This window comes from Harpegnathos saltator, unplaced genomic scaffold, assembly GCF_003227715.2.
Source record: "Harpegnathos saltator strain DR-91 unplaced genomic scaffold, Hsal_v8.6 scaffold781, whole genome shotgun sequence".
In the NCBI taxonomy this organism is placed as follows: Eukaryota; Metazoa; Arthropoda; class Insecta; order Hymenoptera; family Formicidae; genus Harpegnathos; species Harpegnathos saltator.
In genome coordinates this window covers 125,001-148,719 of record NW_020230628.1, presented here as the reverse complement: position 1 = coordinate 148,719, position 23,719 = coordinate 125,001, and the positions used below count along the sequence as shown (strand labels likewise).

General features: G+C 41.7%; 2 protein-coding genes across 5 annotated transcripts in view; one reads left to right on the top strand and one right to left on the bottom strand.

Moving 5' to 3' along the window:
• Positions 1-1,960: 1,960 nt before the first annotated feature.
• The window catches only part of PIG-S (phosphatidylinositol glycan anchor biosynthesis class S), a 24,276-nt gene continuing 2,517 nt past the window's right edge, over positions 1,961-23,719 (top strand). The window contains exons 1-4 of the mRNA XM_011149159.3: positions 1,961-2,137; positions 2,371-2,493; positions 20,574-20,804; positions 23,028-23,225. Of these exons, the coding sequence (XP_011147461.1) occupies positions 2,448-2,493; positions 20,574-20,804; positions 23,028-23,225 (475 nt within the window). The 5' untranslated portion in view covers positions 1,961-2,137; positions 2,371-2,447. The remainder of the gene's footprint in view (positions 2,138-2,370; positions 2,494-20,573; positions 20,805-23,027; positions 23,226-23,719) is intronic.
• LOC105187977 (protein I'm not dead yet) lies at positions 3,176-18,842 on the bottom strand. Of its 4 annotated transcripts, none has more exons than XM_011149158.3 (10): positions 18,820-18,842; positions 5,975-6,036; positions 5,771-5,885; positions 5,389-5,660; positions 5,119-5,233; positions 4,993-5,054; positions 4,752-4,877; positions 4,236-4,565; positions 3,744-4,122; positions 3,176-3,570 (listed from the first exon to the last, which is right to left on the bottom strand). In XM_011149158.3, exons 2-10 carry the CDS (start codon positions 6,025-6,027, stop codon positions 3,319-3,321), a joined length of 1,704 nt encoding a protein of 567 aa, XP_011147460.1. In that variant the 5' UTR covers positions 6,028-6,036; positions 18,820-18,842; the 3' UTR covers positions 3,176-3,318. The 4 variants fall into 4 exon arrangements, with proteins under 4 accessions (XP_011147460.1, XP_011147457.1, XP_025162249.1 ...); XM_011149155.3 differs by lacking the exon at positions 18,820-18,842 and adding an exon at positions 11,080-11,472; XM_025306464.1 differs by lacking the exon at positions 18,820-18,842 and adding an exon at positions 9,859-10,148.

The window sequence follows — 23,719 nt, the reverse complement described above, 5'->3', positions numbered from 1 at the left end:
ACGACTAAAATTTTTTTACGTGCAATGGTCTTTAAATAAATGTGATTATGACGAGCGCGTCACGTAATTATACGGAGTTCTATGATTGGTTGCGACTGCGGCTGTGACTCGAAAAATGGACAGCCGTCCAAACGACAGTCGTGAGTCGCAGCCGCGAGTCGCTGCTTTCTGATTGGTCGAGGAAGAGTCGCAATTGCAATCGCAGCCGCAGCCGCAGTCGCGAGTCGCTAGTGTGATACGGCTATTACGCATATTTTTTGATCATAGGGATTGCGTACGCGTCCCTGTTTTTTTTTTACCTCCATACTACTGGAAAATAGCCTTACAGAATTTAATTTATCTACTGAGAGTGGCGTTAGAGCAGTACTCTATTTTGCCCAGAGCCATTTATTGAATTGAATTGAATTGAATTGAACTGACAGTACTGAAGATACATAGTTTATTGGTCTGCTCTTTGTAGCTGCACTGCTGAACTGGTGTAATAAGTTAGAATGAGAAAACCTATATTTGTCTCACTTTAACTTATTGCACCAGTTCAATAGTGCAGCTACAAAGAACAGACCTGTGGTCTGTTCTTTTCAGCTGCACTACTGAACTGGTGCAATAAGTTAAAGTGAGAAAAAATATAGTTGTCTCATTCTAACTTATTGCACCAGTTCCGCAGTGCAGCTGAAAAGAACAGACCACATATGTCACATTTACTATAGATTTTCAGTACTGATAGTGAATATTGGAACGCAGCATGAGTTTATTAGGTGCAAATTGCCTCCTTTCGAAGAGGAAAGTAACCGATTTTCAGTATCATGTAACGAATAGAGGAAACTCGTTTCACTTGTAAGTCGTTTCATCTGTACTTGAATGTATTTCAATTGCAATAGGCTTCGTATGATTCAAAGTGCTTAGACTACGGTTCGCTCACTCAAGGAGTCTGTTCTTTATAGCTGCACTGCTGAACTAGTGCAATAAGTTAAAATGAGACAACTATATTTTTTCTCATTCTAACTTATTGCACTAGTTCAGCAGTGCAGCTATAAAGAACAGACCAAATGCGCACATGTACACTCGTGAACTAAAAGGTATGTGCACCGATTTTTTGTTGACTTCGGAACGCGCTCCAATTTGAGGAGAAAAACAACCACTGCTTCATACGTCAGTGCTGTCACTTATTACGAGGCAGAAGGATGGCATATATGAGTGTCAAATAAGTAGTGATTGTGGCGTAGACACAAATGTCTTGAAGACTTTGAGTTATAATTGAAGAAATGAAGAAAACAAATATAAGTGATTGTGAAGAAAAGTGGCAAAAGGCTTCATAAAATTTGTAAAACAGCATATTAAAGGAGAATATTAATTGTCTAATAATATTTTAAGTAAAAAATATTTTTAAAATTGAGTGTAAGTTAAAAAAGTTATAAATAATGTCTTTAATAAATTTATTTTCGTTAATAAATTTGTCATCAACGTTGAATAAATATATATATAATGCTATTATTTTCATAGGTGAGGAATTATATTATTGTGTTCAGCAGAAGTAAGCAGCAGACCAAGTTGAGTGATATGAGTATCTTGTTAAAAAAATATCATTCGACTTGGTCTGCTGCTTATTTTTTATGAGCGCAATAACATAATTTTCCACCTATATAAATGATAGCATTACATACATATTCATTTAACGTCGAAGACAAATTTATAGCTATAATATTATTTTTTATATCTATAAAAAATATTTTTCACTTAAAATATTATTAGACAATTAATATTCTCCTTTAATATGCTGTTTTACAAATTTTATGAAGCCTTTTGCCACTTTTCTTCACAATCACTATTTGTTTTCTTCATTTCTTCAATTATAACTCAAAGTCTCCAAGACATTTGTGTCTACGCCACAATCACTACTTATTTGACACTCGTATATGCCATCCTTCTGCTCTCGTAATAAGTGACAGCGTTGACGTATGAAGCAGTGGTTGTCTTTCTCCTCAAGTTGGAGTGCGTTCCGAAGTCAACAAAAAATCGGTGCACATACCTTTTAGTTCACGAGTGTACTCGAAGCATTTGTAACGTTTTCGTGTTCGGTGCACTCGGTACACTTGTCGCGGTTTATCGGTCAATCATGAAATTTTGTGTTCGTATTGACGTAAGTACTGGAAATATCGCATATTCGTAACGTTTTCCCGCAGCAAAACAACACGAGATATGTATTTTATCATCAACGCGTGCTTTTGTTATATTATTATTGTTATTGCATGTATATGATAAATCGTGACATTTTTTAGGTTATATCTCAATCGTGAAGGTTATATTTAATCTTCCCTAATAAATTTCCTTGAGCGATTTCGTGTATCACAAACCATTTTAATTTTGCTGTAGGCTTTTGGATGAAACATTACTGATCGAAATCAGTGTCTACTGACTTTATCATTGGGAATAATTACAAGATTAACAAAATGACGGAAAAAGTGGAAAGCATCAATCGTGATTCTAACGTAGATGGTGAGTAACAATTATATAAATATAATATTATTTGGTCATGGCTTTAATAATATCTCATATTGCAATGTTTGGCATATAGAATATCGTAGCATCACACCTTGGAATGTTACATTACCGTGCCTTAACATGTACCAATATATTGTTGATTTTTTAATAATATAAATATTAATCATTGTTATTATGGTAGATACATGATTAAACATGTGAGAGGAAGACTCTCATTAGAATATTTAAATTCTTCATTCAGAAACTTATTATTATATATATACATATAAAATATATCTGGAAAACAATATCCAAAGTACAAAGTTATTCCAATATGATATTTTACATGTGTACAAGATATTGTCCAAGATTACTGTACAATTACTGTACTGTACTAAGTACAAGATTACTGTACTGTACCAAATACAAGATTCATGTCCATCACATGAACAATTTGAATTATCAATGTACAAACCATAGGTTGATTCTCAATTATTTTAACATACTTTTCTTTCTACAAATGTTCACTCACAATCGCACAGATTTATTCTTCAATTTCAATTTATACCTTTCAATTCAGTCCAAAATTTAATATGCTTTTTCACTGGGTGACAACATCAGTTCGTATATCTTGAACCACTGGTGGCTCAAGTTACATTGAATGCATTACAGTAATATATATATTTAGAATTTAGGATTTGTAAGAAGAAAATTAACATATTAGGCAAGATGAAAATGTTTATGTGTATTTATACACAAATATTTGTCGTTGCTTTAGTTATGTTTACATCAATGGAACAAAAATAAATAGAACATGAAACTATGGCGTGTATTATCGCATTATACCGCCCACTCGGGAAACTGCGATAGGTTAAATACATATGTGCCCCATGTGGGGAATGTCGCCACAGTGACGATGAGCGTGACAATGCTGGGTCCAATGCCAGCGAACATGAAATCCTTCGTCCTTATATGTCCGGCGGCACAGGCAATTGCGTTCGGTGGAGTACCGACTGGCAGATGAAACGAAAACGAGCAACAGAGAGACGCTGGCAGCATTAGATACAAGGGATGTATCTTGATTGCCACACACTGGAAATAAAGAAGTCAATTGTAAACTTGAAAAGTGAACTAAGAATAATTTTAAGATATGAATAATACTGGTCGAGTTGAACAACGTCAAGATATTTGCCAAGAGAATATCCAAATCTTATCAAATAGGAAAATTTAAGGACACTGTCCTTTATCATCGCATCCGTACTTACCATTTCCGCTAATACTGGCAATATGATGTTTGCTACAGCCACATTGGCAGTTAATTCCGTCACAGTCTCGGCGAATAAACAAACAATTACTAATATCGCCACCACATTAATCTTCTGCAAACCCGACAAGGACTGACCAAGCATCTCTGATAGTCCTGAGGAGGTGCTGCCAGCTGAGATAGCAAACCCACCGCCCAACACCATTATTAAACTCCAATGCATCTTCTGATGTATTGTTTTCCAAGTTATGAGACCAGGAGATGGTTGGGTAGGCCGTTGAGTAGGGTCCTTGTCGAACGCATGTAAAAAGTCTAACTTTGCCGGAAGAATGAAAAATACTATCGTTACGAACACGGCTGCCGTCGAGTCCTTGACGCTCCTGTGAATTTAAATGAAATACGAGTCATCTATTCGTACTCTAAAATTGGGAGCGCGTTATAACAAAATTTTGTTAATTAGAAGATTATATGGAATGTGCCATTGGATACTCACAATTTCGTGATGTAAGTAGGCCAACCGTCCATGAATCCAGGGCTCCTGAAGAACCATAGAATGACTACAATGACAAATAGAACACCCACGGCAGACTCGTGCCATGTGATCGATCCGAGTTCTTTGTATTTCTTCTCGATTACAGCCGCTGCAACTCGTTCACCCTGTTTCCCAATATCTATAGCGCGAGCATCTTTGCTCTTCGGTCTAAAGAGACCCATGTACATCACTTGCAGCCACAACCACGTGAAAAGGCCCATCAGCAACATAGGTGGTACCGCATAGAGCATCCAAGAAGCGAAATTTATACCAGGGCTCTCAGGAAAGCGTCTGGGAACAAATGCGAGATTTGTTTGAGATGTGAGATTTGATGTCATCTCAAGTATAATATTAATTCTTCCTCGAAAGAGACAGCCTCAATTTTATTTTTAAAGACTGGATTGCCATAACAGATAAGATTCCACGTGAATAATATGACTTGTTTTAATTGCGAAAGTGTCCACTACTGGTACGTACTTCTCAAGAAAGCCTTTCAACGTCAGATTGGTCCCAGATCCGACTATAGTACCGATACCACCGAGGCTAGACGCATAAGTTGCGACGAGATAATACACCATAGTAGTATGTGTTGGCTTTTTAGACCTAGAAAAAATATTAAAAATTTCAACACTTTTATTTGAGTATTAACACTTAGAAATTGGCTGGTTCAGAGGATACAGAAAATAAAGTAAGAGGAAGATGTACGACAAATACTCACGTTTCGCAGTTCTCCTCGTCTGTTACATTTTCATCTGGAATGAACATGTTCCCGAGTCCTTGCTACGAGAGAAAGAGAGCATTAATTAAAGATCTCCAGTACAGAAAAGAAGAAGTAGAAACTTACTGCTTGAAGCTCCATGAGGACAGTTTCCATTATGGGTATCATCATGGCCGTAGCGGCGGTGTTGGAGATCCACATTGAGATGAACATTGTTACGAAAAATAAGCCTAAAGTTAACCTGAGGGCAAAATATGCACGGGAGTCAATATGAGATGCAAAGCGTGCAAAGATGAAAATAAATGTGAGGCGATGTTTTTCTCTTGATTTAATTAGCGTGAAATCTCTCGTGCGTCTGTAGTATCAAATGGCTGTGACGCGCGATAACAATAGTACCTCCGATGACTGCAGCCTATAGTCTTGATAATGAGCAATGCCACCCGCATGTGCAGACCGGAATTCTCGATGACCACCGCTATTACCAGACTCCCCAGGAACATCATCGTGGTATCGTTCATGTAACACAGACAAGTCTCGCTGGTGGACATAATACCCATCAGTGGATACAGGACCACCGGAATCAGACCCGTGATGGGTAACGGTAGAACTTCTGTCACCCAGAACATCGCCATCAGCGCGACGACGTATAAACATCGCATGGCGAGGGGCTACGTGTATGCACAAAGTACTTATCAGGTTGTTTGCAAGTTTTTATGCATGCGATATTTCGCAGGAGAGATCATTAGGTATAAAATGTCAGCGTATTTCGGATACTTACATTCTCATACTCGACTATCAGTATCGGGATCAGAATCACTGGCCATACCATCACGATAATGGATCGCCAGTAAATAGCTAGGAACCTTAACAGCAGTTTGCAGAATCCCGCGTTTCTGAAAATACGAATAAATAAAAATTATGATGAAGAAAGACGTAAAGATGAAGAAACGCATCAGCAATCGAAAGAGATTGAGAGTCTTACCCTCTCTCGATAGGCTCCATGGCTTCCAAATATGCTTCCCCCGTCGAAGCCATTGTCTCTTACTGAAACAAATTGAAACTAATTGAAGCGTCTCTCCTACTTCTCTCTGCGCGCACTTACGATACGTGCAACATTTCTCAAATGTATTGTACGTCTACGTATATGTGTGTATGTGTACATTACGAGTTAAATAAAATATTTTAATTATTCTCCGACAAGCGTTCTTAACGAAGATCACACCCGATCTTTAACGTACACTTTCGGAAAGTTTGAACTGAAAACGGCACTCCATAGACTCTTCTTAACATAAAAAATCTTCGCTTCTGTTCTCCTCGTTTTTTTTTTAATCTAGGTTAAAATCGCTTCGGGAAGATAAAGCCTCTCTCTCTCTATATTCTCAACGTTTATTTTCTCACTGATAGCGCGCGACCGCAAACCCACGTCGTTGCACAGCTGAGTTGGCAAAAGCGTTAAACGACAAAAAAAGTTTGATTCATACCGAAGACCTCGCTTTATTGTTCTCTCCTGCGGCTTTCGTGCTTTTTACATGTATGCATATGCAACGACGTCGTTTCCGTTTATGTGACTGTTATGCGCCCTTCTCGTGCATTGAACGTTGCACAACGTTGTCGTTCTCTCTGTCTCACGTTAACCGCGTGTGCGCTTAATCGAGGTCCGACACGTCTATCCGGATTCTCTATCTCTTTCTCTCTCTCTCTTTCTCTCTCTCTCTCTCTCTCTCTCTCTCTCTCTCATGGCCGTTTAACCCTGCGTCATTTACATTAATAATAATACGAGCATGATGCTCGTTGTTCCGGGACGCGCGTGTTATGACTTTCGAACGCGCGCGCGCACGCGCATACCCTTATACTTTTCGGGACATAAAGCGTATACGGTGAGGTATTCGCTCGCTACTTGACAACGGTTTCTCAAGAGTGTCGGGAAAGGAGAAACGGTGACAAGACTCGGAGAAGAGACTTTCCAGACTTGTGCGCGACTCCCGTCCCGCGTGTTTTCACCGCCGCGGTCGCTTTTTAGAACGCCGTTTCAGAAGCGATCCGTATACACGCATCCCCAATAATGTAGGTTTTTGCGGCGCGAAATCGGCTGTTCCCGTCGATTCCCGATCGCGAGCGTTGTAATTATCGTTCGATCGATAATCCACGCGCGCGCGGCGTTATCTCATCGAACAATAAGGAACAATGAGGAATTGACGATCGGGCCATTACGAAAGCGCAATAAATCCCATTGGTCGCAATTGCTAAATAGCGGTAGCTACCTTTATGCATGCCTTTTACGAGTCGTGTCCTGGAAAAGCACCGGTGGGGTATCTCAATGGCAAATCCGCGAAAATAACCGCTGCAGATAACCGGTAATAATTTAATGCGCCTCGCGACAAAGCGAGCTTGACGCAACAATCGAAGCGCCGACGGTTCATGCATGTTGCGAATTGCTCGTCGCGACAGAGTGATTTATTAAAAGCCTTCGGTATCGCGTCAAGTGGACGGATTCCCTGCTTATTACACTAGGAAAAATGTATTGTTGCGTGAACCAAAATTTTGTTGTAACAACAAAATAATTTGGTTAAAATATGCCCAACAAAACTGTTTAGTTCCTGTAAACAAATATTTTGTTTGATTACGGTTTGTTCGTATAACGTAATACTTTTGTTACAGCAAAAGGTAAAAAGCTTTAACTATATGAATTTTGTTAAAAATATACTATAATTTTTTCTTAATATATAAAATCTAAATTTTAGTGCACAGGAAGACAAAATAGTATTCATTGGGCATTTTTAGTTTACGTAAAATAATATTTCATTATTATGTAATTTTTATGGATAAGATAACTAAAATGCTTAATTTTTATATATGAAGTCTAAGAAGAAAATCATTTGGTCCAGAGAACAAAGCAGAAAGATATATTTAGTTGAGACAACTAAATATTTTGTTATGTAAAACAAGATATTTGGTTGCTATTAAAAAATGCCTCAACTAAACAGTTTTGTTAGAGATACTAAATATTATTTTCTAATGTAGAAGAAACATCACCATCGCACGTCCGCATAAACGCTAAGCTAAATTGAATTGGAAGGGACGAAGTTTACAGTTCGGCCGTCACTTTACTTAACCGTCGGCGGTTATTGCCTTATTATGAAGAGACAACGTCGTACATCAGGAATAATAATCTGTAATTGTAATATCATAGAAGGCACACAAAGGTCACACAGTTTACAAATTCTGCCGACGTATTTCCGCGGTACGTGTCGCCGCCGACAACAGGCTGTCGGTACGTGTTCTCCGCGTGAAAGGACGACTCGAGCCTCGAGAAGGGAACGGTAGATTGTTCGGGAATAAGAAGTCAAGCGTTGTATATCGACCTGATGAAGGCAACAGCGAGCATCGATCGCCTCTTAATCGTGCATGACGTTACAAAAAAATTGCTTTAACGCCGTCCATAAATCAACATGTATTACGGTGAGGAGAGGATATTTGCTCGCGCGATCGAGTGACCGCAGACGTCTCATTGTCGCTTCGCGCTTGAAGACATTTTAATTGCAACGTCACGCGCGATGCAAAAGAAAGGCGCGCGCGACACTCTCGCAATCAAAAGTCGCGGCTACCGCGCCACGATTCACCCCGATGATAACCGCACTCGCGGCTTCTCCCACGCCCCCCCCCCCCGCGCTTCGATCGCCGAACGCGGCTCGCTCGGGTCAACATCCGGGAATTTCCGGCGGGAACGTGGCACGGGAAACGTGGAACAACCTGTAGGAGAGCGATCGAGTCTCCGAGATGCGATCTCGTGCCTGGTGTCTCGAGGATAATCCATGCAGCGGAGATTCCTAACGGAGTTTATCGACACGCAGACACGCACGTGCGCGACAAGTGCGGGAAACTGGACGCGTATTATTCCGGCAAAAACAAACGAAGCGGCGCGAAGCCGTCGGCGAAAATAGATTTCTCCGGCGGTTTAACGCGCGCGCGCTCGCCCGCTCGCTCGCTTCCGCGCCTCCGCCATTATCACGCGGAATCGATCCGCAGGCGGTTCGCCGATGTCACACACACATACGTCCCCGATGACGCCCTTCTCGTGGTCGGGCCCAATCGGCCCGGCGAATGCTTTCACCAGTTCATGATCATTTACGCGGGCAATGATGGGCATCGCCCAACATTGTTAACTGATACAAATATCGACGAATGTCGCAACCGGGTTTACGCGCGATTACGACGTGATGCAACGTTTGAGAGAGACGGTTTGAAATATATGAGCGTGAGAAATCGTCGTGAAACAGAAAATGCACTTGGGTGCGTCCACGGGAGAAGAATGCACGCTCTCTTTTCAGCCGCCGCGTGCTCTATCGCGCGTCTCTCATCCGCGCGGCTGCATCTTTCTCGCTCGGCTCGCGAGATGCGCGTTAAATATAGAACGCTGGACCGCGTAGGAAAAGATGATAAAAATTGAATCAGCGACAATTACAATCGGTCGTTTGTTCCCGCCGTTGTCGCGTCTGCTTCTCGCTGCGTGTCTCGGCTTGCGCGCGTTACAAAAGTACCGTCGCGAGGCGTTTCTCTAAAAGTTACATTTGTATGTACGCACAGTAAGTGACACAGTAAGTCACAGGAAGTGACTTTCTGAGAACAAATTCCGACGGTATGTGTCTCAAGTGGTCATTAACCTTGGACAACCTTGCAGTTGTCCATTATTGTAGCAATCCCCGCCAAGACTGTATTCTCTTTCCACTTGATCGTAGAATGTGCGTGCGTTGCGAAAAATGGAGAAATTTGAGACCAATCCGGCTACAAAATTGCGTAATACTTAACGAAGGGAAGGTAGTTGAAGACGTCTCGAAGAAACACGTGCATTGGAAAAAAAGTGCGCACTTCTCAACGGAGAGAGATCCTGTCGAGCCTCTGCGGGGCCGGCACGTCGAGGATCGCAACGTGGAGTCGCGAAGCGGAGCGCAGCGAAATCTTCGAGCGTTGTCCCATTGATGACATCACAATCTAACCCGCAATCGTGATAGATTTCACGATGCGTCTAGCGCGTGTGCTATTGAAACGCGAATTATCACGTCCGATTGCCATTGTCGACTGGTCTCTTTGACGCATCCGCCGGCGATGCGCGCGATGCACCGTTATGTCGCGTGCAACGCGAGGTAACGCAATCTACGCGAGGACGACGCGAAGCCCGAACGTTAATCTCTGTGCGTGATAGTCAGGATTTAAATTCAATGTCGAGACGAGAGAGAGAGAGAGAGAGAGAGAGAGAGAGAGAGGGGGGGAGTGCGAGAAGTGGTCGCCTCAAAAATAGAAGATATAGTATTCTCGTAGATTTCGCAGGTCTCCTCTCCGTCTGCTCTTCCTCCGTTTCGTTCTTTTTTCTCTCACGCGGAGAGGTATTCGTCCGAAACTCAACACCGTGCCTTCGCCGAGAAAAAAGATCGCCCAATAAGATCACGACGATGAGGGTTGTTAGCGACAATTAAGCAGTGCACGATAGACCCCGAGGGATGCGTATTTTTTTGACAATGAAGCAGCCGGGAACGCGATTCTTCGACCAATTCACCGAGGTGATCAATTTCACGCGATATCACAGCTATTTCGAGCACAGTGAGATTTTTGTTATATATAGAAAAATAAAATTAAATATACGCGCATATGTACATATGTGCATATGTAGCATATATTCTGTGTAGCGACGAAAGAGGTTCCCGCGATTTTCTATAGAATCGCGCAGAGCGAGACACTGAGACTTTGAAGATTCAACGATAGATAGAAATTTAACGATCAAAATTCGCGCTTTGAAATGCCATCAAATCTCTCTGAGACTCATTCCTTCTTGCGCGTATCTTTTCCTTCTTCTTTCTCTTTTTTTTTCCAAATGATTTCGTTTCACACGAATTTACTCTGAAATTTAATCACCGAGAGTTCGATGCGACATCGACATGATACGGGTAAAACATTTTAATATCTTTTTAATTAAATATTGATATCTTTTTAACTAAACGTTAAGTACTTTATCGAGCGATCTCGCCGTACAATCGATCACATTCGGTCACATCACGACATGTGCTCGATCTCTTCGGTGTAATTACCACGTACCTCTTCACACGTGCTCTCCGCTTTTTCGGATCCACGCCCTCTTAATCACCACCACAACAATATCCGCATGCATAAAATGCGGCGACTACGACGCTGTATGTGTGATAACACAATCGCTTGTACGAGACCAGACGAGACGAGACGAACTGAGAAAGTCTAACGGTCACATCGTTACGTTCGACACAGACTCGTGAACGTTGTGTATATTTTTTGGGAAACCCCGACAATTCCTCATGCTACGCTCCCTCGACGAAAGGTCCCGCGCGATTTTGCAACTTCGATCAACGTACACCTCGAAGCTCGATCCGCTCTCCTTCGATCTCTGTCGCGCGTGTCGCGCGGAGCTTTTCGAGTCGCACTGTTCAGTGCGTACTAACCGTCCAGGTCGAAAGCATACGAAGTTAAGGCCTGCAATTCAGGCCTCATCCCCCCTCTCGCAGGCGCATCCTCTTCTCTCCGCTTCTTCTTCCCCATGTCTCTCTTTTTCCGCCTTCCTATGGCTAGGTCGTTTTCGAACAAGGACCATCATGCGAGATATTTAGATCATGAGCCTTAATGAGTGATTAATCTGCTGACGGATTATAGATAACATCGTAGTTGACGATCCGCTGTCTTCTTTTACTTACTCTTCGGTAAACAAAGATACGAGCAAAAGATTTTGCAGCAGTAATATCGGTACCGGGAGCGATTACAGTTGCAGAACACTAAATTTTTACTACCTGACAATTAGTCATGGTAAAGCGAGAGAGAGAGAGAGAAAGAGAGAGAGAGAGAGAGAGAGAGAGAGAGAGAGAGAGAGAGAGAGAGAGAGAGAGAGAGAGAGAGAGAGAGAGAGAGGGGTAGGGAGAACAGAAACTATTCAACCACAACCACAAACCGTTTGAAATATTCGAAATGAGTGAGAATATCGGTCGCGAGCGTAGAAATCCTTGGAGATCTCAGGTCTGAAAGTTTCCAATTTCCCGGACCGATACAGTTCTCGAATATCTCGAATTCTTCGAAGTCTATTCATTCCAAATTCCAAAGATCACCGACAGGTAGTCCATCGACACACTCTGTCGGGTTCTTCCGGACACGGATACCAATGTTCTCTGCAAATCTCTCCGCAAACTTTCTGCAAAGCTTCCTTTCCAAATATTCTAGGAAACTCTCGCGTCGTCGCACGATCGCGCGTCGCTGCACTGATAGAAAAATATAGTTGAATTAACTATAATCTCACTATATTTTATAGTTCATTTTGGCGTCAACCATATTTTTATAGTTCGTGGAACCTGCAAAATATAGTAGAATAAACACAAATATATAGTCAATGATTGTCTCAAATAATTGTTTAGTTACTTTCACCACATATATTAATTTCTCATTCACAAATGTAGTGAGATTTAATATTCATATAGTTACATCTGTCATCATTTAGCAAATATTCTGGTAATATTGACTATATAAAAGAGTTACTTTACCTACCATTTTATATTTGTATTCATACGATAATCTTAGTTTAACTTACTATAATTCTCAGTAAAAATATATGGTTGGTTATTCTATGTCTGTATCGTAATTATTACCGATATTATAGTAATACTTACTGTAAATATGATATTTCGGACTATAATTTAGTTACTATATCATTATAGTTCCAAATATCATATACTTTTCTCTCAGTGTGGCTGGAACGTTTAATTGACAATCCTGTCGAGCTGGGTACAAGCCAGACGAGATGGCAAGAGGACTACGGCCGTCGAGTCCCGTTACGAGAAGGGTTCATCGTTTAATACCCTCATATTAGTCGGTGCAGCCAATACGCATATGTACAAACTGTGCTTGAGAGAGAGAGAGAGAGAGAGAGGGAGAGAGAGAGAGAGAGAGAGAGAGAGAGAGAGAGAGAGAGAGAGAGAGGGAGAGGGAGAGGGAGAGAGAGAGAGAGAGAGAGAGAGAGAGAGCTGCGTTCAGAGATTACGCGTCTGAGACAGGCCTGAAACGATGCCGCAGCATCGGCAGACACGGCAACAAGAAAATCTACATTCCTTCGTGCCGGGGTATAACGAATACGCTGCTACTAAGAAGGAACCGAGCCGTGCGCGCACAAAGGATTCGCTCTCCTGCGAAGGACCATTTCAGTGTAAATTTCTTATCGTTTCCTCCGGCGTTCCTCGACTCGAGACAGGATTTCTCTCGAGCGTTCGTCGACAGGAAAATGGACAATGAGGAAAACTCACTGCCCACGAACTGGGATTCTTCTCGCCCATGCAGCCAGGAGGTCGGACAATTGATCCAATCACGACCCTGGCAAATTTCATCGAACGAAGGAACGTGGAAAAAATAGCTGACTTCGATCGTCATCGTCACGCGTATTTGTCGTTTCTATTCGATACTTCGATTGCGCGCGGCGCGGCATGTATCGTCCGCGATCGAAACGCGACGACGCACCGGAAATGTTCTTTATTCCTCGCCTTCGTTATTCATTCCACTCGCGTCGTCGCAAGTTGTTTTGCGCTCGGTAGAATTCGGACGAAAGTTCGAAGCAAACTCGCCGCGGTACGTATGCCGGTTTCGTCGGTACCGTGAAAACGACACGTCGATCGAATTAGCAAGAAAATCGCAGAGCGGCGCTATCGGGATCGCGCGGCTCGCCGACAACGTAAATGTATGCGTATGCGCGAGCGACATAATTTACGACGACATATTTACCGCACAATTGCGAATGTAAATCGCGGGTATCGATGATATTCCGCAGAAATATCGTCTCTGCCAACGTCAATAATAACGCCGACAACACGACACGACACGATGACACCGCGTCTGACCCGCGCGCGCGTTGTGAAAATATTTCAGGAAATGTAATCGGGGCGAGAGGAGGGGGGAAAGACAGAAGGAAAGAATGCGATTTCTCGCGATGCTCTCGCGCGGAGCGAATTTATTTATTTACAAGCTCGATCTGCAGCCTCGTCGCGACGTCACGTCACGTGACGACGTGTTGTTGTTAATATTATTACATGTGCGTTCTCGCAGATTGATGAGCTTCTTCAACGATCGCGCGGAGCGATCAATTTCCTCTTCCTGCATTTTTTTCCCGTTTTCTTTTCCACGCAGTTAATTTCCCTGCAAGTCTCAGAATTGGATCCGGGATATGTCATCGTCCTTTGTACGTATGAATTTTGGAAATCGTATTTTGGTTATCGTGACGTAACGCATACTTTATTCACGGTCAAACGTAATTGACTCCTATTGTTTCGTCGTAACGCATGTCGCGTTTTTTCATCGCCCACGACGAATCCCCGATGTCGGCACGATCGTCGGACGCTAATTTATCCACGATGTTCTATATCGCTTCTAAATTCGCCGCAACGTGTTTTCTTGGCAATTTTGCATCTCTGCACTAAGAGAAAAGTATATGATATTTGGAACTATAACGATATAGTAACTAAATTATAGTCCGAAATATCATATTTATAGTAAATATCACCATAATATCGATAATAATTACGATATAGGCATAGTATAACCAACCATGTAATATTTTTACTAAGAATTAGAGTAAGTTAAACTAAGATTATCGTATGAATACAAATATAAAATGGTAGGTAAAGTAACTCTTTTATATAGTCAATATTACCAGAATATTTGCTAAATAATGACAGATGTAACTATATGAATATGAAATCTCGCTATATTTGTGAATGAGAAATTACCATATATGTGTAAAATGTAAAAATAACAAAACAATTATTTGAGACAATCATTGACTATATATTTGTGTTTATTCTACTATATTTTGCAGGTTCCACGAACTATAAAAATATGGTTGACGGCAAAATTAACTATAAAATATAGTGAGATTATAGTTAATTCAACTATATTTTTCTATCAGTGTGCATCACAAACTGCACTACGATACTGCGACCAGACGATAATCGCGTAATCTGAGACGCGGCGTGAAGAGGTTTCACGCCGGGGAAATTTAACCAGGAGAATCGTTCGAGGAACGCAATTTTTCCGCAATTTCCCGCTCTTTTCCAAAACACACCAGAGCTGCGTCAGCTCTATGTGCCTTGCAGTCTCCTGAAGGAGCGAAAGAAAAAGAGAACGATGGCTCGTCTGCCATCAAGTCGATGCAATAATGCTACACATTAATGCATTAAATTAATCGTTACGTAATGGACTCGTTACGAGGGCAAGTCGCGCGCGTTTAAGGAAATCAACAAACGCAGCGGTCTCTACGCTGCGTATCACCGCGAAATAAACGCTAATTCAGGTAAACGTCGGGGCATAAGGCAATGTCAGATCCTAATTGTAAGGCCGTTATCGTACACCGCATTTGTCTCTCATTTCGAGTAATTCGAGTGATTACGCGGCTCGTAAGCAGGTCCGCAACGACGAGAATCATCGCGGACTGACCGTAGCAGAAAAAAATATTGCGAGCGACGCGTGCGTATTTTCTACAGCCGAACCACACAGGTACCACCATAGTATTTATTTACATCGTAATTTGACTTGGTATAATCCATCGGCGCATCAGGTCGAACGAAGAGGAAAGAAAATAACGGGCGAGGGACCACGACGAAGAAAAACGAGAAGTCGGAGGAGGGAGGCACGTCCGCGCATTTCCGCGTACTTCGTCGCTTTAAATTCGATCTTTTATCGATATTTTATTTATTTTTTCGCTCGCGCGACTCTGTCGCTTGCGTCATTAAAATTCCAAATATATATTCGCGATTATTAAATAAGACAGCGTGCCAAGCGCGCGCAATTAAACGTCGATGGTGCGCGATAAGTCACCGTAGCCGCCACGATGATCTTGAGAAACGGTCGCCGCGACTCCGAAAATTGAGGAATTGTCTTATCGTAATCGAATGTGATCGCGGAAAAGGCTGAGGACGAAAGTCGATAATCTCTCACCGGTCGAATCGGAGCGGAGAGGACGCGCTCTCCTTCTCGTCGAGTTACGTCCTCGATCGAACTTGACTTCAATCGCAGTCCCGATCGGTTCGACGAAATCTCAAAGCCCGCCTCGCAATTATGTAATTTGCACACTTGCGCGCCGGAGAATCACGACGCACAACATTTCAATTAGCCTCGCGATTATTTCGCGACGCGCAACATTATACATTCGGTCGGTGTAAACTTTCCGTGATTACCAGGTGGAAGCGTGTAATCAGAGCAATTAACACAGACACCGGTAATTAGTCTGCGGAGCAACTGAAATTCTTCCGGTGAAGAAGAATTCCTTCCCCCCCCTCCCCCTTGCCCCTTGCCCGGAAGCATGCAAAAATCCGTGTTGCGCGTCGACGAGTCACGAGGATCGACGTGTACGAAATAACAAGAGGAAATAATAATAAGAGGATCGTTTCGCCGCGATCATAACGCGCGTGTTACGAGCGTGTATCATGATGACACGCGCGCGTTTTTCACGAAGAAGGCGACGGTGGTGGCATCACATACTTTACATACAGCGTGCATATTCGCGGCGCGCATTTCCCGGCTTTACGTAATCAGCACAACGGAGCACAACGCTAATTGATCTGTTAAATTCGCCCGAACACGCTGCGTTCTCCCTCGTCGTGTCAGTCCGTTTGACCCGCGCGCGTTCGCTGCGACGTGACTTTCGCAAACGGCAATTACGCGCGTACGCACGCATCTCCGGGAGAGACGATGCGTGCGATGAGAGAAGACGCACGATCGGCGCGACCGAGATGCCACGTTCTCGCTCCGACCCCGCAGATCTTGCCGTGGACGCGCGAGCGAACATTAAACATCACCCAAAAGAAAAAATAATTTCAGAACAAGCGGAATCATCTAAATTTTAGAGGATTTTACTCTTATACATGGCCTCGCAAGAAAAGCCCTCTAAAATTAAGAGAAAAATATTATATAAGCGCATTATTTTTAAAGTTAGAGGAATTATATGCACTGATAGAAAAATATAGTTGAATTAACTATAATCTCACTATATTTTATAATTCATTTTGGTGTCAACCATATTATTATAGTTCGTGGAACCTGCAAAATATAGTAGAATAAACACAAATATATAGTCAATGATTGTCTCAAATAATTGTTTTGTTACTTTTACATTTTACACATATATGGTAATTTCTCATTCACAAATATAGTGAGATTTCATATTCATATAGTTACATCTGTCATTATTTAGCAAATATTCTGGTAATATTGACTATATAAAAGAGTGTCTTTATCTACCATTTTATATTTGTATCCATACAAATACAATAATTTTAATTTAACTTAATATAATTCTTAGTAAAAATATTATATGATTGGTTATACTATGTCTATATCGTAATTATTACTGATATTATAGTAATACTTACTATAAATATGATATTTCGAACTATAATTTAGTTACTATATCATTATAGTTCCAAATATCATATATATTTTCTCTCAGTGCATTATATATATAATGCAAATCTGATTGATTTTAATATAAATTTCCTCTTATACACGGATTATTTAGTCTTTTTGTAATCTTTCTTTAATCTTTGTTTATCTTTTTTATTTTAATCTTTTTTTTAGTTTCTTTTTTGTATGAAATACAGTTAAAAGAAAGAATATATTATATTCAATTTCTTGCAATAGATTATAAACTTGATTTGACCAAATATGGGTAAATTATCTTATATGTTACAGCAACACACACGTACCTTTTTCAAAAAGCGTTCCAAATATTCTGACGTATGAGCGTATGGTTGTTTTCTCGTTCATGTGGTACTCATGGAGGTAGAGCATGACTGAACAAAATGAACGGATGTTCAAATCAACATATTCCTCTCCATATAAGAGGAATATTAATTGATATAAGAGGAAGTCCTCTTGAAATAAGAGGAAAACAGTTAGAATAATATCTAATAAATTTTAAAGATGAATGGTTCACTTTAATCGCTCTATCGAAAGAAGAATCCTCTTCCTGTAAGAGGTTCCGCTTAGAATACGAGACTATGAGGAAAAATCACTTTACAAATAGAATACTTTGTTTTTGGGTGATGCTCTTTTAGTTTCAAGTTTCTCACGCACGCGCTACAAGAAACTTGGAATTCAAAGAGCATAGCGAGAGAAAAGTATATGATATTTGGAACTGTAATTACTAATATAGTAACTAAATTATAGTCCGAAATTATATCCGAAATATCATATTTACAGTAAGTATTACCATAATATCGGTAATAATTACGATACAGACATAGTATAACCAACCATATAATATTTTTACTAAGAATTATAGTAAGTTAAACTAAGATTATTGTATGGATGCAAATCCATAAAATGGTAGGTAAAGTAACTCTTTTATATAGTCAATATTACCAGAATATTTGCTAAATGATGACAGATGTAACTATATGAATATTAAATCTCGCTATATTTGTGAATGAGAAATTACCATATATGTGTAAAATGTAAAAGTAACTAAACAATTATTTAAGACAATCATTGACTATATATTTGTGTTTATTCTACTATATTTTGCAGGTTCCGTGAACTATAAAAATATAGTTGACGGCAAAATGAACTATAAAATATAGTGAGATTGTAGTTAGTACAACTATACTTTTCTATCAATGTACTTGATTCGCTTTCGTTTAGCTCGCGCGATCGACGGCCGGACAGTGTCTCATCGTTCTGCGCTTATGATCGATGATCCGCCGAGTGACAGATAAACAAGACTCACCCTCCCTCTCCCCCTCTCGCTCTCGCTCGCTTATCATAATCTGCAACTGTACTTACGATCTCGCCGATGCATAACGATGAGTAGGCTCGCCAGCGCGATGGAGAGACGGCCATGCGACGGGATCTGTTGGTTTTTGATTTAATAGTTCGCACATGGCGCGCGTCATCGGTGTCGCGCGGCATGATCAATCATCTGTTTTCCGCTGACACACACAGCCACAGTCATCGATCAATAACGCGCTCAACGTCTTCGTCTCTGCCGATTCCTACCGTCTCGGATAGCCGCCGCGCCGATCGGGATGAAAATCCTAACGGAGGAAATCCTAGCAGCTGATGCAGTTGACAATTAGCGATAGAGATCGGTTCCCTTCGGTCCCAGATTTCGCCCGGCTAACGATATTTGCAGGTCAGATTTACGCGAACCTTTGTTTCTCTCGCAGCGGCCACCGTCTCTCGTCACTTCTCCGCGTAGTTGTCTTCGAGTATAAGGTTCGTCTTCGGGCCTTTCCAGCCCGCCGGGAAAACCGTGTTTATCACGCGCATTATTCTTATTTAGCGCACATAATAATTGTTATATAATTCCCTATCGTCGTCGGCATCGTCGGCATTGTTACGCCGCCTCCTCGCGCGCGCGCGCGGAGATTCAACACGTGCCTTCGCACCTCGACGTTGCTCCGCGTGAAGAAATTCACTGGCCCATGGAAATCGGCGGCGACTCGCGTCGATGCAGCTCGTGAAATTATCTGGATGCAAATCGTAGCCACAATGTCGCACGGTCGCGATTAACATTGAACTGACGTTGTTTCGTCATGTCCGCGGTGGAATACGAACGACCAAATTGGACCCGGTTCAATTTTAATCCCAAGGTTACGAGTACATGAAGAAAGGCCGCCGCCGTCGCCGCTGCACAGTGGGGCCAGATGACATTTTTTGGTTGAAAATTCTCTAGAGACCTGAATTTCCAACCGATCATCGACACCAATGGATGAGGTTGATCCTGAATAAATTCCAAAGAGATCTGTCTAGCCGAAATTTTGAAAACATTATCGGTTCCGGGTTCATGGGTTTTTAGGGTTTGTCTTAAAAGTATAAAGTACAGTGTCTTGGGTTTGAGCCTATGGATACTAAATGCGAGACCCCAGAATTTATAATCACCTTGTAGAAAACTCCGAATTTCAAAGCTCATCATTTCAGCCCACATTAAGAAAGAATTAACGATTAAAATCCCTCGGTTTTGTGCTTAACGGGTCTATATTTGATGTTTTTGTATCTTGGGCATATGAGTTTTGGATTAATGGGTTTCTGGTTCAAGATCGATAAATCTCAAGGTGTCTGTTGATTGGTTTTCATAGTTTCAATCCGCCGAATACGCTATTAGATCGAAATAAGTGTCGAATAATGAGTATATTTCACAAGTTTCTCGCGTTTAGTGATAATTTTTCCTCTTTTGGGGCTAGTAATTCGAGAAAAAAATTCTTTTCTAAATTTTGGCAAGACAGATCTCCTCGGAATTTATTCAGGATCAACCTCATCCATTGGTGTCGATGATCGGTTGGAAGTTCAGGTCTCTAGAGAATTTTCAATCAAAGAATGTCATCTGGCCCCACTGTGCGCCGCCGCGGCCGTTTGAACAACGTGATGGGAATTGGCGAGAATCTTTGGCAGTGGCAGGAAAGTCTTAAATTTAGACCGCCATAGCGGTCCTTTCTCCGGGAAGTGTTCTCCGTCGATGAAAGAAAGATATCTGCTCGTACCGACGCGCTCGGTATAACAATAAGTCGATGATACAGCTGTTGCATTTTTCGTTGCAGAGAAATATCGAGTTTACGCGAGCGTGTCGTTCGCCGTGCTGCTGCTGGGAGTCGGCCTGCCCCTTTGGTGGCACACCACGGCGGTGCCGCGCGTCGCGCTTCCCTACGCCAGGATCGACGAGCTGTCGCAGCTGGACATCAAGATCACCACGAAGATCATCGTCGCCGCGCTCTCGCGCGACCGCGCCGAGCTGCTCGCGCGCGAGATCAGGCGAACCTTCGCGAACGCCGGTAAGCATCGCGATAAGGTCGCGGTATTGCCCGCCAGTTGTTGATGCGCGAGATGCGAAGATATGGTGTTGCGCGACGTCAATTGTTTACGGAGAGCCTTGAGACGTCGTTCGCGTATTCGCAACGTCGTATTGTTATGCGCGATCTCGCGCGTCTCTCTTTTGACGTAAGGAAATTCGTATGTTTACGTATGAGAGACATCGAGCATAGTTGACATTGACCCGAATGTATCGTGGCTATCGGGAGTAATGAAGTGAGAGAGAAGGACCTCCGACCCTCGTTTCAGGTTGGTGAATTAAAAATTGCTGAAAAATTGGTACAGTCACGGCAACGCGATCCCGAATTGTGACGTCAAACAACGTCAATCGATGGTATCGTTAGATTAGCGGGGATAGAATGAAGGAAGAGAATAGAATAGAGAGAGTAGAATAAAATTTAAAAGCGGGAAGGAGGAGAAGGAGAGAGAGAGAGAGAGAGAGAGAGAGAGAGAGAAAGAGAGAGAGAGAGAGAGAGAGAGAGAGAGAGAGAGAAAGAGAAAAGAAAGCTACATGATCAGCGTTGCCAGTCATGGCACATTCGTACCATACGTGGCACAATTAAAGGTTAGTGGCACACAGGCACAATTTAGTGATTTGGTAGTACATTATGCATTTTTGTGGCACAAAAGAAGGAAAGTAAAACAATTCCATTTTTAAGTGAAAGTTTTAAATCTTTGGCTTCTATGACGTAAACGTATCGCATTCTACGAGCAAGAGTATGTAGATTTAGTATAACCAATAAAGTGGCACTTATGTTATCTGGAGTGTTCGGAACTTACATATTACAGATAAATGGTCTGTTCTTTGTAGCTGCACTGTTGAACTGGTGCAATAAGCAAAAAGTGAGACAAATATAGGTTTTTCCACTCTAGCTTATTGCACCAGTTTAGCAGTACAGCTACAAAGAACAGACCAAAAATAACTAACATCGGATTAACCAATAAGAATAAAAAGAGCAAATATCTTTTTATCATGATTGGTTAATTCAATTACTCCTTCCGAACCTCTAACGATACACAAGAAGTGTTAGTTTTTAAGATGCAAATTTAAGATACAAATATAAGATTAGACAGTAAAAACTACTTATATTGGGAGTACAAATTAGTTCGGTCCGTTTTTTTCCGTGTTAAAAGATGTATTTATTTCAAAACAAAATGAATGAACAGATCAATTAAAGTATTTTCCATCGCTGGCTACTACTTTCTCCCATTTCTCAGGCAATTTTCGAATTCCATCTCGAAAAAATGACTCGTCTTTTGAGGCGATCCAAGTTTGGAGCCAATTTTCGATATCTGCGAAAGAAGTGAACCGGTGACCTGCCAAATCGTGCTGCATCCTTCGGAATAACCAGTAATCAGAAAGAGCAATGTCCGGAGAATACGGCGGGTGTGGTAAAACATCCCATTTGAGCGTTTCCAAATATTTTTTTACGACTTTTGTGACATGAGGCCGAGCGTTGTCATGAAGAACGCCTTTCAACGTCTCTCGCTTTCAGTTCATAAGGCACCCAATTTCCTTGTTTTTGAATAATTCCCATGTCTCTCAATCGTACGGAAACGGCTTGTTGAGTCACTCCCAATGATTCTGCAAGCTCCTCTTGCGTTTGACTCTGATCTTCTTCGAGTAATGCCTCTAATTCTTTGTCCTCGAATTTTTTTGGCTGTCCAGAGCGAGGCTTGTCTTCGACGCTGAAATCTCCATCCTTGAAACGTCGAAACCATTCCCTATATGATTTATCAGTTGGAGCAGCGTCACCATAAACGTCAACAAGCATTTGATGGACTTCAGCTGCACTTTTCTTCCAATTAAAGCAGAAAATTAAAACCTCCCGCAAATGCTGCTTGGTTAACACAAAATTCGACATTTTCAACACTGTAAAAAGCAAGGTTTTTGTATGAAACTCAAAGCGATATAAACTGAATATTATTGGCAGATGTCTAATCTCTTTGAAACCGCCAAAATCGGCAGTCACTATGAACCATTCATAACAGCCGGAACCATGTTTTGAAAACGGACCGAACTAATTTGTACACCTAATAGATTCCTCAGTTTTTATAAAATCTTCAAAATATATTAATTCAGCTCGAATGGCACAAAACGCACTAATGTGGCACACTTTTTGGCACAATCGAACACGGTTTTGCGGATGTGCAACACTGCACATGATCTCAATTTGCGTTTTCAGAGATATACCGATTGGACGTGGAGTATCAGGTAATCTCCAGTAACCTGTTGGCGTCTGCTTTCACGTATCACGAACTCGAGAAGGTAGCCTCGACCTTTGACTTGGACGTCGGCGGACTACTGCTACTGGAGGCGACAAATCTGAACGACGCTGTCCTGGTCGGTTCCAAGAGAACGCTATACTTCTCTACTGAAACCAGTGAGTCAATTGCCAGGGCAATTTACCATCGGTTCTGTTCTAACGATACATTAGAGACGCATCAAGTCGCTTGAAATATGTGAAGGGAGCCTTGAGGAATTGCAAATATTATACGAAACTAGAATCTCTTGAATTTTTTCGAGTTTATTTCAAGATTCCCAGCGGTACGAGACCTTGAAAATTCCTCAAGACTCGCTGGAATTCGCTTTGACTTTGAATTATATCGAGACGACTCGAATCGTCATGATCGAGTCGCTTGAGGAGTTTGAAGAGAGGAGACAGAGAGACAGAGAGACAGAGACAGAGAGAGAGAGAGAGAGAGAGACAGAAACAGAGAGAGAGAGAGAGAGAAACTAATTCAGACGCACTCGAGTCTGTCTATGCCGGTTTGTTCCAGTTAATTCGCTGCGTCACCACTGACAATCCTGACTTATTAAGATGTCACAACTAATGCGTTCATTAGAGCGATTTAAAAATTACTACATGCAATTCGC

What these genes read in the sequence shown, in the direction of transcription:
- LOC105187977 (XM_011149158.3), bottom strand. Translation starts at nt 6,027, where the DNA reads ATGGCTTCGACGGGGGAAGCATATTTGGAAGCCATGGAGCCTATCGAG. An exon ending in TGATAGTCGAGTATGAGAAT is followed by an intron (nt 5,661 to 5,770) that starts GTAAGTATCCGA and finishes GCATACACGTAG; the next exon opens with CCCCTCGCCATGCGATGTTT. An exon ending in TTGAAAGGCTTTCTTGAGAA is followed by an intron (nt 4,566 to 4,751) that starts GTACGTACCAGT and finishes ATTTGTTCCCAG; the next exon opens with ACGCTTTCCTGAGAGCCCTG.